A 16,241-nucleotide genomic window follows, 5' to 3' on the forward strand; every position below is an offset into this window, starting at 1 on the left:
CTTCAGACTTATGAATTCCCCCAGCGTGCGCTGTGGGGATTCGCCTGGTTTCTGAGGTGGGACCAGAGGGTATGTGTGCGTTATACATACTCCTGGCCAGAGTTTGTTTAGTGGGTGCCGCCTCACTCCATACACTTGTATTGAGAGTTTGTAACATATCTTCTGACTTCCGGACAGTCAGAAGCTACTGTCACAAGAGGGCGCCGCGGGAATGGACACTGGAGGGCAAGTATGACCAGGGACAGGGGGCTTAGATTTAAAGCGCCACTCCAGCGCTAAAAAAACAAAATAAAAAAAAAAACAAAACGGCTCAATGGTTAGCACTGTTGCTTTGCAGCTCTGGGGTCCTGGGTTCAAATCCCACCAATGACAACATCTTCAAGGAGTTTGTATGTTCTCCCCGTGTTTGCGTGGGTTTCCTCTGTGTTCTCCGGTTTCCTCCCACACTCCAAAGACATACTGATAGGGAATATAGATTGTGAGCCCCAATAAGGACAGCGATGATAATGTAAAGTGCTGCAGAATATGTTGGCGCTATATAAAAATAAAGATTATTACGATTCTTAAAACGCTGGAGTGGTGCTTTAAGATATGGTATATGGCAAAGGTGGCATCCTGTATATGACATTTGCCCCTGTGAAACGTAAGCTACACTTTTATGAAGTGGAAGTTTCTATAGAGAACCGCTTGGCCAAGAATCAGAACACCTCGCAAATTTAAAGAGCGAAGCTGCTGAGTGGAATATATGGTTCCAAAAAATCGCATTCCCTCTGTTGTATCACTCATAACAGTGTTCACACAGTCCTGTAAATGACATCCGCACAGGAATATCATTTTCCCATGGCTTGCATAAATCTGTCAAGTTCCGTGTGACCTGTGACTGCGCCATCACGCATTTGAACTTAAAATAAGTTTGCTATTCTGCAAGATTTTCCTTTACTACCTTAAACAGTTTATGCTTACAGAACCTGAAGCTGAGTGAATTTGTCGTCATGTACATTGTGCTGCTGGGACTGTTGAGCCGCTTATGGTCTGTATACATGTCACTTTACTGTGTGGTGACGTTCATGTTGTGCTGTGCATCATGCACTTGAGTGTCTGTAGCCGCTCAGAAAATAGCAAAGGAATGCATTAATATAAACTCTATAGAGCTTTAATTGTCCCAAATGTATACTACTCCGTGTGTGTGTGTATAACTATATACACCCATCTGTATCGTATATGTCTACAGCTAATTAACCATTCGCATGGCTAGTATTTTGTTGCCTTCTGGAGGGCAGGAAACTTGACAGACACAATATAAGGTGGATTTGTTTTAAAATGTATTGAAATGGGTGCCATGATTAGAAATGTTCCTAATATTGTACAATGAATAAAGTAGATGTAATGTGACCGTATGCAATAGCCTAAAATCTGTGTTATCAGAAGGAGTCCCTATACACAATCCTCAGGGGTCCGTCAGCATGACAGAATGCTGACATTCTGTCTGTGGCATGGCCGGTCTGCTGATGGGCTCCATGGAAGGCATGGCACCATTCCAGGCCTAATACCAGTTATTGCCTCACTCACGAACTGATTGCACTGTCTGTTATGTAGAAATCATTCAGTAATACGTTTATTTTTTTCATTTAGGGTTCTGTACAGAGGACTATTAAAACGCCTCATTGCCTTATACAGCACACACCTACGACTGCAGAAAGAGGTGTCAGACTTTCAGAAAATGCCTTACTTTAAAGACTTTGTGTATCCTGCTAATATTCAAGACCACCTGGGCTGTGTTTTCAGTGACTTCATTACATGTAAAGTACCAAACCTGTTTTCCCAAAAAGTCAAAGCACAGTTTGTAAACAATATGTTTGATGCCAGTAACATGACTAAAGGGGAAAAGAGGAGAAAAATCCGAGATGTTGAGGCCAAAGAACCAAAAAGGACACTTGTTGATTTGGGGCAGCCAATTCAATTGCCAAGATTGAATAGAGGTGAGAAAATGGGGGGTTTTATTTCACATGATGTGATTTATTATAATAGTTTTCAAGGGGGTTATCCCCTTAGAGAGTGTCAGCAAGATCCCCCTTTCCCCAAACACCCGAAACCTACAGTATATTTACGTTAATATGTAAATTAGTCGTTACTTGCTCTGGGCTTGATAATTTTACATTTCAGAGACCTGCATGTCCATAAATGCAGTTTAGGGAGGAGAAGATGGGCTTTTGCCTGTCCAAGCAAAGTGTATGAGATTTCTGATATCTCACACATGTTGCTTATTTTTTTTTCTTCCCTGGAGCCATTCAGCAAACAAATTAAAGCTGCACTCTGTAGTGCTATAGTACCTAAACATTGAATATATGAAATTGGAGCTGCATTACAGCTGTAGAAAACATGTTAAAGAATGAAGGTACTTGGCACACAAATTGGCCAACTCATGTGAGCCCAACAGCCGACGACAAGGTGCAACTTTGTAACGTTTCAGAGTGCAACTTTAATTTGTTAGTTGTATAGAGTGGCTCTCCTAACTTGCACCTGTTCACACTTTTGTTTTTCTGTTTGGAAGTGCCGGGCAGTTTTTTTTGATATTTGCAGTACACTCCCTCTGACTAAGCATGCCTCCCATCAGCCTAAGGCGATTTTAAATAGAGCTTGATCCTACCTGCCCTGTAGGTTTTTAGCCCAGTAGAGGCATCCTGTTAGGTTTAGGGTCCCAACAAAGAGGTACGCCTCTTCGCTGGCTATTGTGCTCTCACAAATTGGTCAATTTGTGCACTAAGTACCTTCATTCTTTAATATGTTTTCCACAGCAGTAATACAGGTCAAAGTTTACATAATGTATTGTTTCAGAGTGCAGCTTTAATTTATTTGCTGAACGGCTCCTGGGGAAAAAAAAGCAACTTGTATATGAGATTTCAGAAATCTCATTCACTGTGCTCGGACAGGCAAAAACGCATGGGAAAAAGGCAACGTGTAAACATGGTCTTACCCTGTGAGCAGTGATCCCTGGTAAAGCCCATATCTCTGGAAACCATATTGTGGATTTAAAAAAAAAAAAAAACCTGTATACTTGGGAGCAGTAGGAATAAAATAAGAGCGGAAACTGCATATTTTGGACCTTGTGATACGTCCTCTTTTACAAGGGGTTGCTATTAGGTCTCCTTTAAAACTGAGCTCCTGAAGATATTATTTGTGACGAGTACGGTGCAGAACATACCACGGGCAATAGTCTTAGACTGTATTTTACATGGTATAAGCCAGGAAAAACTAAGTAGTTGCTTATGTCACATATTCTTCCAGTTTTATATTTGCTGCTGTGCTGTTTTCTGCACAGACCGGCTGATAATGGATTCACTGAGAACAAATTCAGATACTGAACAGTATAACAGCGGTGTATATAGATTGTTTTTAACTCCTTTCGAAATAGTGATACAGCTTCCCATTTATCCTAATAACCACCGAGTGATTGGGATACTGGTAGTAATATTGCATTGTAATAATACAGGAGGTATTAAAGGCGTTGATCAGTCTAAAACTACAAGTCTGCAGTCATTTTATGTGACTGCAGACTATTTTGAACCCTCACATCGTGCGCGCTGTGAAGATTCTCCTGTGCCGGCGCTGGGTACGGCAATATGCATGCTCCCTGCCTCATTCTGTCTGGATGGGTGCTGCCTAGCTTAATGCAAGTGTATTGAGCGAGGCTGTGAACAGTCTAGTCGTAATGTGACCCGGAGTATGTATAGCACTTACTTGCGGTCACGCACCTGTTCCTACCGGTACTGGAGAATTCTCACAGCACTCACGATGTGAGGATTCACAAGTCTGCAATCACAGTGGTTGCAGACTTGTAGTTTTAGACTGGACAACCCCTTTAAGCTTATGTTGGTACAGAAATAATCTAAACTATTCTTTGTTGTGCAGGCATCCTGAAGACGTTTGATGTTAAATCCTTGTTTCAGCCAGTAAAAGCAAGCGGGCTACAAGTAAGTTTCACCTGGCATAAAAGGACTGGCTGGTTGACAACCAGTCTCAAATAATAATTTATCAAAAAATGCGTACCAGTCATTCAAAAGTGCTTTCTTACTGCCTTGTTCCCTTGCACAGTGTCATTCTCAAGTTTTAGCTGCCGACAGGGATTTTGAAGAACGTTTAGTTGTTACATGAGCCTGCCCTTATATTAGTGTTGGCCATTGATGCCATGCTCATGGGCAATGGCTTGGTTGTTGACAAGGGTGACCATCTGTTGTAGCAGATGACGTTCTGCAGTCCTTTTTATACTCTGCTTAACCTTTTATATTCTCCTTAAGTGTCTCAAGGTACAACAACATTAAGAATATTTTCACACTAGAAGTATTTGTAAGGGATCTGTGGCAGAAATACAGGGCTGCCAACTTAGATTGTTGTGGTTTTGCACCAAATGTTCTGGTGCAGCTGCTGAAGGATTTGGCCTCATTGGGATTTTTCGTGGTCTGTTCATGTGGAATCCACTAAAACAACATACTCAATTGTTCTGAGACTTGTTTTCTTGCTGCATAGTAATGGGATATTGTTTATTCCATGTACTTTGGCTGCAGGATGTAAGCGGATTTAATGATTATTGTAGTATGGAAACCCTGTACAGACACTGAAACATTGTTACAGGTACAACTACCTTTTTAATTCTTTTATTTTATATTAAAATATTGTTTGTTTTTGTTTTTTTTTTGGCTGCAGGGTCTTGACAGTAAGAAGTCAAATGAATCCAATAAAAGGGAGTGTCTATCAAAACACAAGAGAAAAAAGAAATGTGTGAAGCACTTGGTGCCTAAAATTCAGGAAGCAGAGGATTTTAAAAGTCTTTCTAAACAACTGCATTATGCAGTACAATGGTGTAAAGAAAGGGAACTGAAAACAGAGATGATGTTCTTCAGGAATAGACATCTGCGATGCCACAGACTCCAATATGCTGAAGCCTTAGGATACAGGTATGTTTGCTTGGCTAAAAGCTGTGCAGATATATGCATTAAAGGGAACCTGTCACGTCCTAGCTACTATCTACACTGCCCCCATAGCATTGTTAGTGATGCAATGTGCATCACTAACAAGCTTTTTTCATTAAAATTGGTGCAACTATAATGATTTTATAACTTTTAATATACTTGGGTCCTACCTGCTCGTTTTCAGTCAAAGGGGTGTGATCCTCATATTCGGTAATGGGCGGGAGCCGCATTAAGCCACTGCTGGCGCCGCCTATGTATTTGAATATTGTACATGTCCTGCCACTGGTCCCGTGCCTGCGCAGTGAGGCTGTGTAGTTCACAGCTTCACTGCGCAACCGCGGGGAACAGAGCGTCATAGCGCATGCACAGTGAAGTTGCGAACTACACAGCTTCACTGCGCACGCGTGGGTACATAGTGCGTTCGCATTGAAGCTGGTAATCTCACAGCCTCACTCTACAGGCGTGGGACCAGCGGCCGGACATGTATAAATGCGCATGCGCCCCACAATAATACCGCTTGCCAGGAGCAATATTCAAATACATGGGCGGCACCAGCAGGGACTGAATGTGAGAATCACACCCCTATGAGTGAACAAGCAAGTAGGATCTAAGTATATTAAAGGTTATAAAATCATTATAGTTGCACCAGTTTTAATGAAAAAAGCATGTTAGTGATGCACATTGCATCACTAACAACGCTATGGGGGCTGTGTAGATAGTAGATAGGACGTGACAGGTTCCCTTTAAATCACAATTCTGTAGTACTGTTAGTACTTGCATGTATACTGATAAAAAAATGTATTTTTGGAAGGAGAGATATATGCAGAGACCCCGTGGTTGATACAAAGGGGTCCTCTACACATCTGCATTGGAAAGGTCTAGCAATGAGGGTGCGCCATACAAGTTCATGGGATGTTTGCAATCAAGCCAAGGTGGGCCAAACTTCTCCTGAGGACAAGTGAGAAATGTTAATTACTCTGTGTCCATAAGTGAGCACTTGGCTAGCACCTCGATTGCCAATGTCTTCCCTATATTTTGGATTGCTTACCTTCCATGCCCCCATGATGGTCTGATTGGCATGTTTTGGCTGATTTTGTCCTTTAGGGCGCAGTCAGATGGCTATAATACTCACGTGAGGATTGTATTGCAATCCTCGGACTGGCAGTCTGCTCTCCTGACCGGAGTGTGGCAGCATGTGTTTCTATGCAGCTGTCACTCAGGTCAGGAGAGCAGACTGCCAGTGTGACTATTGCAATATGATCCTCGCATGAGTATTATGGCCGTCTGTCTGCGCCCTTACTTGCATCCTTTCCTCACTGATATCTGGCTATCTTACTGCATTTCTTTTCTCTTCAATTTTTTTTGTTAGTTTAAAAAAGAAGCTGCGATGTTGGAAAAAGTCCATGTGTCAGAGCTTGCGTGAGCAGACCCTGAGAAGTGATTATCTAAAGAAAAGAATACAAAGGTTTCAACGAACTTGGAAACACACGGTCCCTGGCTCACAAAGGCACAGAAGAGTTAAACGGAAGAGTTTAAGATCTCCGCAGTGTCTGGAGTCGTTTCCTGGAGAGCAGGCGCCTTCCACAGCTGCTGATGCTGCTCTGAAGCCTCCGACATCCAAGCTTCAGCTGTCCAGCACTAAAGGAACAGACCAATGTCTTTCTGACACAGACGACATTGATGATATATTCTCATCGATTGGAATCTAGCAGAAGATGGGATGGATTGTTATGGGAAGCAATAAATGCACAGTATACTTTAATGTTTTTTTGGCAGTGGTTATTGAATGTTGTGTAGACTGATAAATAAGCTTTAAGTCTCCAGTGTTCCTTTTTTATATGCTGCCATTCTGCATATTAGCCTCTGGCTGTATTGATCTAGTGTATAATAATTGTAAACGCACCAAAAACAAATATTGTTTGTTACTAAAGGTGTGCAATTAGTTAAAAATCAATACACAGAGTGGTTTGCTGCATCATAATAACAATTCTTCTCCTGGACAATGTAAATGTAAACTGGTGGAGTTATCTGGTGTAAAATATTACATCATTTCATTATCCACAGCTGCTTCCTTTAGGCAAAGTAAAGCCACTGTAAATAGCAGACTATACTTGTCTGACAATCTCCAAAGGCAACTATAGTAATTTATTTGTTCTTGCCTTCCCGTGATGATCATTGCAAAAGACCAGTTCAAACTAGATAGACGTACATCATTCTCAACCTTCTCGTAACCTCCTAACTTTATATATACATCTATATCTTATCCTAAAGCCACAAGCAATTATTGAGCTGCTACTCTTTTGCTGCTGTCTATGTTCACACAGTTTGTGTTGACTTCCTAGTTATTTCTGTCGAGTTTGCTTTTCATTTGAGGTGGTTTTGGAGCATCCCCCCCACTCACTTTTTGAAGAGGTTTTAAAAAAAAAAAAAAGTATGATGGGCGAGTGCATGTCACTTCTTTGAAGCAGATGCTCAAGAGATCTGCTCCAAGCTAGACACTGTGCGATCAAAGGGCTGCAAAGAACTCTTAGCAAAAGCATCTCTTCCAAAAGTCTTCAGAACTACTTCAGGAAAACAAAAACTCCTAAAGGTGGAGAGTTTTTGTAACTGGTTTCTGCTTCAAAAATTGTTTTTGAACACCTTTAAGAAGCCTTTTATTCTACCTCTACTGGGAAACATATGTAATCCCATGGATTGCCATCTTGCAGCCAGGGAAGAACAGAATCAGTAGCTAGGTGATTGTTTATATAGGCCTGAATATATCTTTAAAGGACATCATCACCAAGTTTTTCCTATATAAACTATATCCACCAACTTCCAGTCATCTCTCAAAGCACTTCTGCAGCTACTTCATAGTATAATTGTTTCATGCCATGTGCTTAACCTGGGCCAAGCGGTCTGATGAGTGTCTCTGGATTGTCCTCAGCACCTTCTCTATCCCTGCAGCCACAGTCTTTCCTAACTTGTGTGACATGGCTGATATCACCTTGGTCATTCACTCTTAGTTCTTGCACCTGCACATTAGGGAACAGGAGCTCGCAGGCACAACAGCCTGTATGGATGAAGTCAATTCAGACAGGAAAGACTATGTTTGTGCGGACAGAGGAGAGGTGCTGATCAGTCTGAAGACACATATTGTACTGAACAATGCCAATTGGCATACAGAGAGGAACAATTATAAGTGGCATCAGTATGAGGTGCAGCTTGTCTCTTATAAACAAGTTACAGAAGTGCTTTTAAAGTTATGCTTCCTGGCAATAAATATGTAAAATTTCCCTTTAACCAACTGGGTGTGTACCACAGCACTTATCTGTGGGTGTGACTGTGTTGATTGGCTAGCATCAGGAGAAAAAGCAAATGCCCACAGAAGTTCTGTGGTGCACGCCCAGTTGGTTGAAGGGAAAATCTGCACCATTGTTACCAAGGGGCATAACTTTGGAAGAGAGTGGCACAGAAGAGAAAGAAACACTAGATAAGCGGTAATTTGAAGGAGGTACTCGGTTTAATTAAAAAAAAAAAATCCAGTGAATGTAAACCAAGTTCAGGCCTGCACAGCATACATCCTGCGGGCTGTATGCTTCCAATGAAGGATGTTGGGTGGGCCACACAGCTTCTTCCCATATTCAAATGTATTTTGTGTCTTTCAGACATGAAAACATTTGAACACTGTGGCGCCTGGACACATAAGCGCTCCTCATCCCTCGCTCCCAACGTGCAGCGATGTGATAGCGTCATCACACTACTGCCAGGCCTGCAGAGGCCGAGGAGAAGTTGGGCACTGGTAAGTCCTCCATGGATTAGCCAAAGATTAAATGTTATGTTATTTTAGATGAGGGGTGGAAGGGTTGTGTTACTACAAGGACACACAATGTATCAATTTGGGACATTAGGGGGTATTTTGAAATGGAACAAGGTATAGCAAGGGGCAGTGGGGTGACTTGTAAAGGGGTGGTTTTGGAGGGGATGTGGGGGAGGATATTTTGGGGGGGGGGTTGTGGGGGAGGATATTTTGGGGGAGGGGATGTGTGGGAGGATATTTTGGGGGGGGGGGGGGATGTGTGGGAAGATATTTTGGGGGGGGGGATGTGTGGGAGGATATTTTGGGGAGGGATTTAACACGGTCAGGGAGTGTGGTGGGTGGGTTTGGAGAGGGACTGTGTGGAGGGGGTTTTGGAGAGGGGCAGTGAGTGTGGGGGGGGGGGGAAGTTATTTTGGAGAGGGGCAGTGTGTGTGTGGGGGGGGAGGGGTTATTTTGGAGAGGGGCAGTGTGTGTGTGTGTGGGGGGAGGGGTTATTTTGGAGAGGGGCAGTGAGTGTGTGGGGGTGGGAGGGGTTATTTTGGAGAGGGGCAGTGAGTGTGTGGGGGTGGGAGGGGTTATTTTGGAGAGGGGCAGTGAGTGTGTGTGGGGGGGAGGGGTTATTTTGGAGAGGGGCAGTGAGTGTGTGGGGGAGGGGGTATTTTGGAGTTTGTGGTTATGTGCAGAAATCACAGTGAGGGACAATTATTTATTCAGGGGCAGAGCATAGGAGATATTTTTATTTAGTGGGCAGTATAATGATGCTTTTATTTTTAAGGGCACCGTGTCTGGATGTGCAGCTGAAGACTGAGAACAGGGAAGTCTGGTGAAAGGAGCATTAAGCGTGGAATCTCATCATGGTGTCTGTGCTTCATAGAGACAAAAGGTATGGGAAGCTGTGACCGATAAGGTACCTGGATGCAAATTTTTTTAATTTGTAAATTGTGAGCCCTCGCGGGCAGGGTCCTCGCTCCTCCTGTACCAGTCGCTGTCACATTGTGTTCAATATTGTAATTGTTTTTGTATGTATACCTCTTTTTCACATGTAAAGTGCCATGGAATAAATGACGCTATAACAATATAACAATAATTTGTGATCCTGCCCGCGTCTCATCAGGGCTGTGGTTCCTGTATGGTTCGCAGGTTGACGATGGCTGGTAACAGCTCCCACCATCTCACCATTTTTAAGGACATACTGATGATTGTAGGTTCATGCAATACAAATGTATATGTAACTGAGCTGACATTACAATTGATCACTGTACTAAGCTTGGTGCTGCAATCATGTACTGATATCAGTTCTGGCTCTGCATTCATGTACTGACTGTGATTCTGATCTTGTACACGTGTAGCAATTCATAATGTGTTTCGTGGCTATATTAAAACTTAAAAAGTGTCAAAACTTAGAGATTTGAGATTATGAGGAGGATTTGGCAAGTGTCTGCTCCAGGGAACTCTGTTTAAGTTGGCATGTCTTCACACTGATTTTTTTTTTTTGGAACAGAAACTGAGCAGAAACTCTGAATCCTCCAATACTCAAAATTTGGTTCTGGTAATAATGCACTGATTGTGGTTCTGGTAATGTATTCATGTGACTACCCCTTTAAAAAAAATAAAATAAAATATGCGGCCCTTGGGATTTGTTTAGTATGGCAGTGTGGCTCTTGGCCCAAAAAATGTGCACTCCTGACAAAGTTAGACATGTTTTTCAACTTTTTTTTTATTTTAGTCATTTGTATATATTTTTTCAAGAGTAGCAAACCTTAGTGGTTTTCACTTTACACTATTTCTTACCGCTTTCTGGAAGAGTAGAGGTAGGCCCATGACACATTACCAAACTATGTACATGAGCATACAGCAGTAAATGTTTACGACAAACTATATACATGTTATTTATACTGTACCTGAAAAGATTGCGATAAATATAAATTTTATTTCAGGAATATGGTTTGTAAGCTACTTTTGTTTGCTGGTTAATGTTTCACGTGCATTTAAATTGTTTGTAGGCATTTTCTGGAATGTTTTTTTCATTATCATAAAAATACCAGTACAAGATTTATGTTGTCTAATGAAAATCTCCCAGCACTCGACTTGTGACATCTTGGTGCTGGAGGAGACTCTTCTGGTCTAAATCAGTACAGTAAGTTAGTGTACCCCTTTCTGTTGTTTTAGTGGTATTTGCAAAATGCTTGGTGATAGTTGATATTTTTGTATCAAATAGTATTGCAAATATGACCCCTTTTTGGCAAAAATATGTTCCACCTTATATATTTCATAGTAGTCTCATTACAAAAAAGGTAACACTAATTTAATCTTTCCATAAGTACATGTAGACATGTTCTTCCTTAAACTAGCATCTGAAACAACGGATACCAGAAGTCTGTGCTAGCATTTCTTCTGCGGTGTTGCTATCAGTGTGTCAAGAATGGGAGAAGAGAGTTGCATTGACAATCCAACACAATGGGCAGCACTTTCAACACATTTTATAAGTGGTCATAAACTTGTAAAAAACTAATGAAAGAATAAAGTTACGTTAAAACCAAGCACACCATTGTTTTTCTCAATAAGTTTGATGTGTCACATGACCCTCTTCCCATTGAAAAAAATAAAGTTGGATCCAAAATGGCCGACTTCAAAATGGCCACCATGGTCACCCATCTGGAAAAGTTTTCCCCTTTCCATATACTAATGTGCCACAGACAGGAAGTTGATATCACCAACCATTCCCATTTAATTTAGGTGTATCCATATAAATGGCCCACCCTGTATAATGGCTGCTCACTGCAGAGCTGTGTGTGATTATAACTAACACATCTGCAGGTGTCCTCTGAGTGCTTCCGCTTCCATCTCACAGGCAGACAGGGTTGCAATACAGCAGAGCTGTGAGAGCTGCAGCAAATGTGGTTGTAAGGAGAGAAAGTTGAGTTATACTGGGCTGTGTTAGTTACATGTCTCACACTGGTAACGCCTCCTTTAATTTATAATAAGCTCTGGATGCAGATTCTCGTGCAGATCAGTGTCAGGTCCATAGTCCTGAACAACTCATTTAAATATCAGAAAAACATGGATTTTTCTGGAGTAAGACATTTGATCACATATCAAGGTATTTTATTCAGCTTCATGTGACCTACATGCCCATATACATGGCTTTGGAGGCTTGATCCTACTGACAGATTCCCTTTAATAGCTGGGCTCCCCATCTATTCTCCTGATTGGAGAGTGGTTACACTCTGTCCTGTCATCCTATCCTGGCCTGCATTACACAGACAAGCCACTGATATAAGTGGGCAATGAGCACTTATGACTGCCAGTGTGGTGACACTGTGGGTAGATTGAACATTTACTGTCTGGTTCTGCACAGATTATAGCTGTTTTTGGGGGATATTTGCAGGGGGCCACTTTGATCAGTGGAGAACCCTCTTATTGCCTATATATATCATGATCAGATGCTGGTTCCTATATAAAGACTTACATTTTCATCATTACAGTCAGTGCACCCGCAAGATCAGCAGCAGGAGTGAGACTACAATGCTAGTTTCAATCCTAGTAGTTTAATCCCTTAGATGCTGCGATCAAAATGCCCATAACCTCTAAGTGGTTGGGAAGAGGGAGGGGACTCTCGCTACCTCATAGACTCTCCTGCGACTGGATTGGGACTTAATGGTAGGTTGCTATGGAAGGTGGGGGTCTAACATTGAAACGCAAGTCTGTGACCTTAGTACACCTAATTGATTGCCTGTCCGTTTTGCACTGATAGGTACAATACACTGCAATACACCCATATTGCAGTGTATTATATGAGTAATCAGGCTCATGTGCGTACAAGTACAAAAGTGAGGCTGAAAAAGAAGTTTGAAAATATAAAATGGAAATCAACATTTCCTCTATACAGATTGCATTATTATATAAAAAGTAAGAGCAAAGTTTACACAGTTGGTAGAGTTGGTGCTAATCGCTTTGCAGGACCCTATCCATCGGCCATGTCGGTAACCTGTGGCTGACGGAGCCCTGAGAACGGCCTCCTACCTCTTGGCATCCGTGGCTCTTCTAATTAGCTGGAGTGGCTTGATATTAAGTGTGTGCCAGTCCTGCTATTCAAAAGAAAAACTGTGCAACATAAAGCAATCAAAATCCTTATGTACTCCAAAATGATGCCAATAAAACATCAGCTCTTCCTGCAAAAGACAAAGTCTATCCACGGATAATCGTAATCATTTTTTAATGTGCAAAAGAAATAAATGTACAAAAAAAAAAAAAACTATATAAATTTTGGTATCTCCTTAATTGTGCTGACCTGAAGAATAAATGTAATGCCTTGAAGCCAAAATAATCCTAAAAATTGCTGGTAAATTTTTCTTCGTAATCCCCACCCTCCTCCAAAAATTGTATTAAAGCTAATCAAGAAATTATATGTACCCCAAATTGGCACCATTAAAAAAAATACCTGTGCCACAAAAAAAACAAACCCTTATATAGCTTCAGTGACAGAAAAATAAAAATGTTATAGCTCTTGGAACAAGATGAAAAAAATTGCCTGGTCCATAAAGTGCAAATTAGGTGGGCTCTTAAAGGGGTTACACACTGAGCTCTGCTACATATATGACTTAAAAAATAGCGGATGGAGAAACTAGAAGTTCCTTCCTAGGATAAATCATTCAGCTAAAGAATAGAGGAGATCCTGAGAGATGATTAGGGACAGCAAACCTCTACTTTTGGGTGGTGGCAGAGTTCCAGTATAATAGCAAGCGAGTATTGAAGTTCTTCTTCCTGTCGTCTTCAGCAGTGAAAATGTGCTCTTTCCTCGATGACTGTAACTTGAAAGTCATGTGTATTATTATGTTCCAGTATAAAGAAAGTAGTTGCACAGAATATTGTGAGAAAGACTAGTTTACCAATATAATACATTTCAATATTTCCCATTATAATAAGACACCATGACATCTTATAGTTATATATGGAGCCCAATTCATTACATAAGTAGCTCAGTTATTTGGGTTTTTCTGTGGTCTTGGTGTTGGATTTTGCTTGTAGATCCCAATCCCAAGTGAAGGATCTCTTTCAGAAACCAATTTTATTCAAAATCCTGAATGAATTTTTGCGTCCTGAATGCAGTCCATGATGTGCATGCTGAGTATCAGATCTTTGTTTTTTCATCAAGATTTGGTTTTTCATCCAGAATAAAGCCATCATTTGTCTTTTCATAGGGCGACACGAGGGAATCGTCCACTGTCAGCTTTTTGCCACATGTCTTTTTATAAATTTGGTAACCTGGGAGAATAAAGCAAATAAATTGGTGATAAAATACCTCATTCACACATCTGTCTTTTATGGTCCGTCTTTGTGCCTCAATTCCTGAACCGGAGGTCAGGACATGAGACCTCCAGTGAGGCTAGAAATTGTGGCCCGGATAAATTGGACCTAACAATCAGAAATGGTTCAGTTCTGCACTGTCTGGTGTCCAGTGGTGCAAATTATTGTATTTATTAGTTCATATAAGAAAAACTAACAAAAGAAACTATTGCCAAAAGGAGCATTAAAGCGATAGAAATCAATTGAAAATGATTTCTTTGTTGTGTTTTTGCCAAATTCATTGGTAAAATGGCATAAAAATGGTAAAACGATCCCTTCCTTTCCATTTAACATATCAAGAGAATATGTCCGGTCATTTTTGTATACCATACTAATAGTATCCTGAAATAGGGCTTGAGTCTTTCAGGATATGTAACTTTTATTTCTGTACGTGGCCCCCTTGTGCTGCTATAAGCCCCGGAATATCTATAGTCGCGCGTCGGCTAGCCCAATGTATATAAACGCGTAATGAATATTCACCCCTTCCCCCGCCCATAATCCCACCCACTCCTCTGCATCAGCTTTAGTGTTTCAGTCAGAGGGCCGTATTACTCTCCAGAGGATCACATTACAATCCTCGGACTGGTCATCGACAATCCTCGGACTGGCCATCGGCTCTCCTGACCTGAGCATGACAGCATGTATTTTTATGCAGCTGTCATGCTCAGGTCAGGAGAACAGATGGCCAGTCCGAGGATTGCCAATGGCCAGTCCAAGGATTGCCAATAACCAGTCCCAGGATTGCAATATGATCCTCGGGCAAGTAATAAGGCAGTCTGACTGAAACACTGATGCCAGCACAGAGGGGTGGGTGGGATTATGGGAGGGGGAAGGGGTGAATATTTATTACGCATTTACATATGTTTTACTACCCGGCATGCGACTATAAATTTTACGGGGCTTACAGCAACACAACAGGGCAATGTACAAAAATAAAAGTTACATACCCTTAAAGGGCTGCACAAGCCCTATTTCAGGATACTATTAGTGGGGTAGGCAAAAACGACCTGACAGATTCCCTTTAAGATAACATTTACAGAGTAACCAGTAACCATCATATTTATTTGCATTTTAGGAATCAATAGTACATAGTAAAATAAGCAACTTTGTCATATATATTATTATAGAAATGTGCTTCTTTCTCCTAGATTATTTCACTCTTAATTCATGGGTAAAATTTATAAACTGTCGTCAGTGAAGACAGACTTTCCCATTACTGAGATAGGTGACAGTTAGTGCTTTTAAAGTTCTATGGACAGTGGAGGAGGGAGGAGCTGGTGGCAGACACAGATATTCTGCTGCAAGTTCTCCTGAAATGACATCTATTTAGCTCAGTAATGAGAAATTCTGTATTCCCTGAAGACAGATGTTACCCATCAATTGAGAATTTTCGGTCGAATGATCAGTTCAGGAGGAGAAAGAAATGGATTTTTGTAATAAAATATTGCTAAGATTGTCATTTTTATGTGTATTTTTGATTTATGAAGAATTAAAAATCAAAAAGAAGGTGTAACTTTTATATAAACCATTAGATTGTTAATAATTGATATTTTAGTGTCAGTGTGGTTGTCATTCTCTATTTCTACTTCTGTATCTCATATCTCGCTCTAAGATCAATAAAAAATAAGCGGTAGACTTACATATCAGGAAAAGGATGGCAATCAGGATTTGGAAAATACTGTATATTAATGGGAATGTGAAGATCAGTCCCAGCTGCTGAGGTGTGAATGAGAGCTGCACAATAGTAGAACATAGCTGTGTGTTCTGCAGGCCGGTCTCTAGCGCCACAGTGCGACACCTAAATAGATTATTTACTATTATTTTATTATTTAGAAATGAGGCACAAGTAATACATAAGTGAAATACATAATACACAGTATAAAATTCACTGTACAGAGGGGAATACATAATCATAAAAAAAAAGATTGTAGATCATCTTTAATGTATGATGCAGTAAAGGAAGAGGGAATAATATCTTTAAGCACTAGACCCCTACTTAATAATATTTGATGGGTCCTTAAAGGGGTTTTCCCAAGAACAAAAGTTCATTTTAATCAATAGATCTTGGAATGATAATAATTTCCACAATTGGATGTGTTTAAATAAAATGTTCCTGTGCTGAGATAATC

At 40.9% G+C, this 16,241-nt stretch overlaps 2 protein-coding genes across 4 annotated transcripts in view; one reads left to right on the plus strand and one right to left on the minus strand.

Annotated features, from left to right (window-relative positions):
• The window catches only part of RMP64 (ribonuclease MRP subunit p64), a 35,099-nt gene extending 26,188 nt beyond the window's left edge, over positions 1–8,911 (plus strand). For both annotated transcript variants that reach the window (XM_073664232.1, XM_073664233.1), the window contains exons 5-9: positions 953–1,030; positions 1,633–1,979; positions 3,910–3,971; positions 4,702–4,952; positions 6,337–8,911. In XM_073664232.1, the coding sequence (XP_073520333.1) occupies positions 953–1,030; positions 1,633–1,979; positions 3,910–3,971; positions 4,702–4,952; positions 6,337–6,676 (1,078 nt within the window). In that variant the 3' untranslated portion in view covers positions 6,677–8,911. The remainder of the gene's footprint in view (positions 1–952; positions 1,031–1,632; positions 1,980–3,909; positions 3,972–4,701; positions 4,953–6,336) is intronic.
• A 1,573-nt stretch (positions 8,912–10,484) lies between these two features.
• The window catches only part of LOC141206697 (ileal sodium/bile acid cotransporter-like), an 84,414-nt gene continuing 78,657 nt past the window's right edge, over positions 10,485–16,241 (minus strand). Inside the window, exons 4-5 of one of the 2 annotated variants that reach the window (XM_073664235.1) lie at positions 15,753–15,910; positions 10,485–14,031 (exon numbers count right to left, since the gene is read on the minus strand). In XM_073664235.1, coding sequence (XP_073520336.1) covers positions 14,016–14,031; positions 15,753–15,910 — 174 coding nt within the window. In that variant the 3' untranslated portion in view covers positions 10,485–14,015. The remainder of the gene's footprint in view (positions 14,032–15,752; positions 15,911–16,241) is intronic. The other variant, XM_073664234.1, reaches the window with a different exon arrangement.

The sequence above is a fragment of the Phyllobates terribilis genome, unplaced genomic scaffold (assembly GCF_046119375.1).
Source record: "Phyllobates terribilis strain yellow unplaced genomic scaffold, ASM4611937v1 Scaffold_2__4_contigs__length_985480577, whole genome shotgun sequence".
NCBI classification, from domain to species: domain Eukaryota; kingdom Metazoa; phylum Chordata; class Amphibia; order Anura; family Dendrobatidae; genus Phyllobates; species Phyllobates terribilis.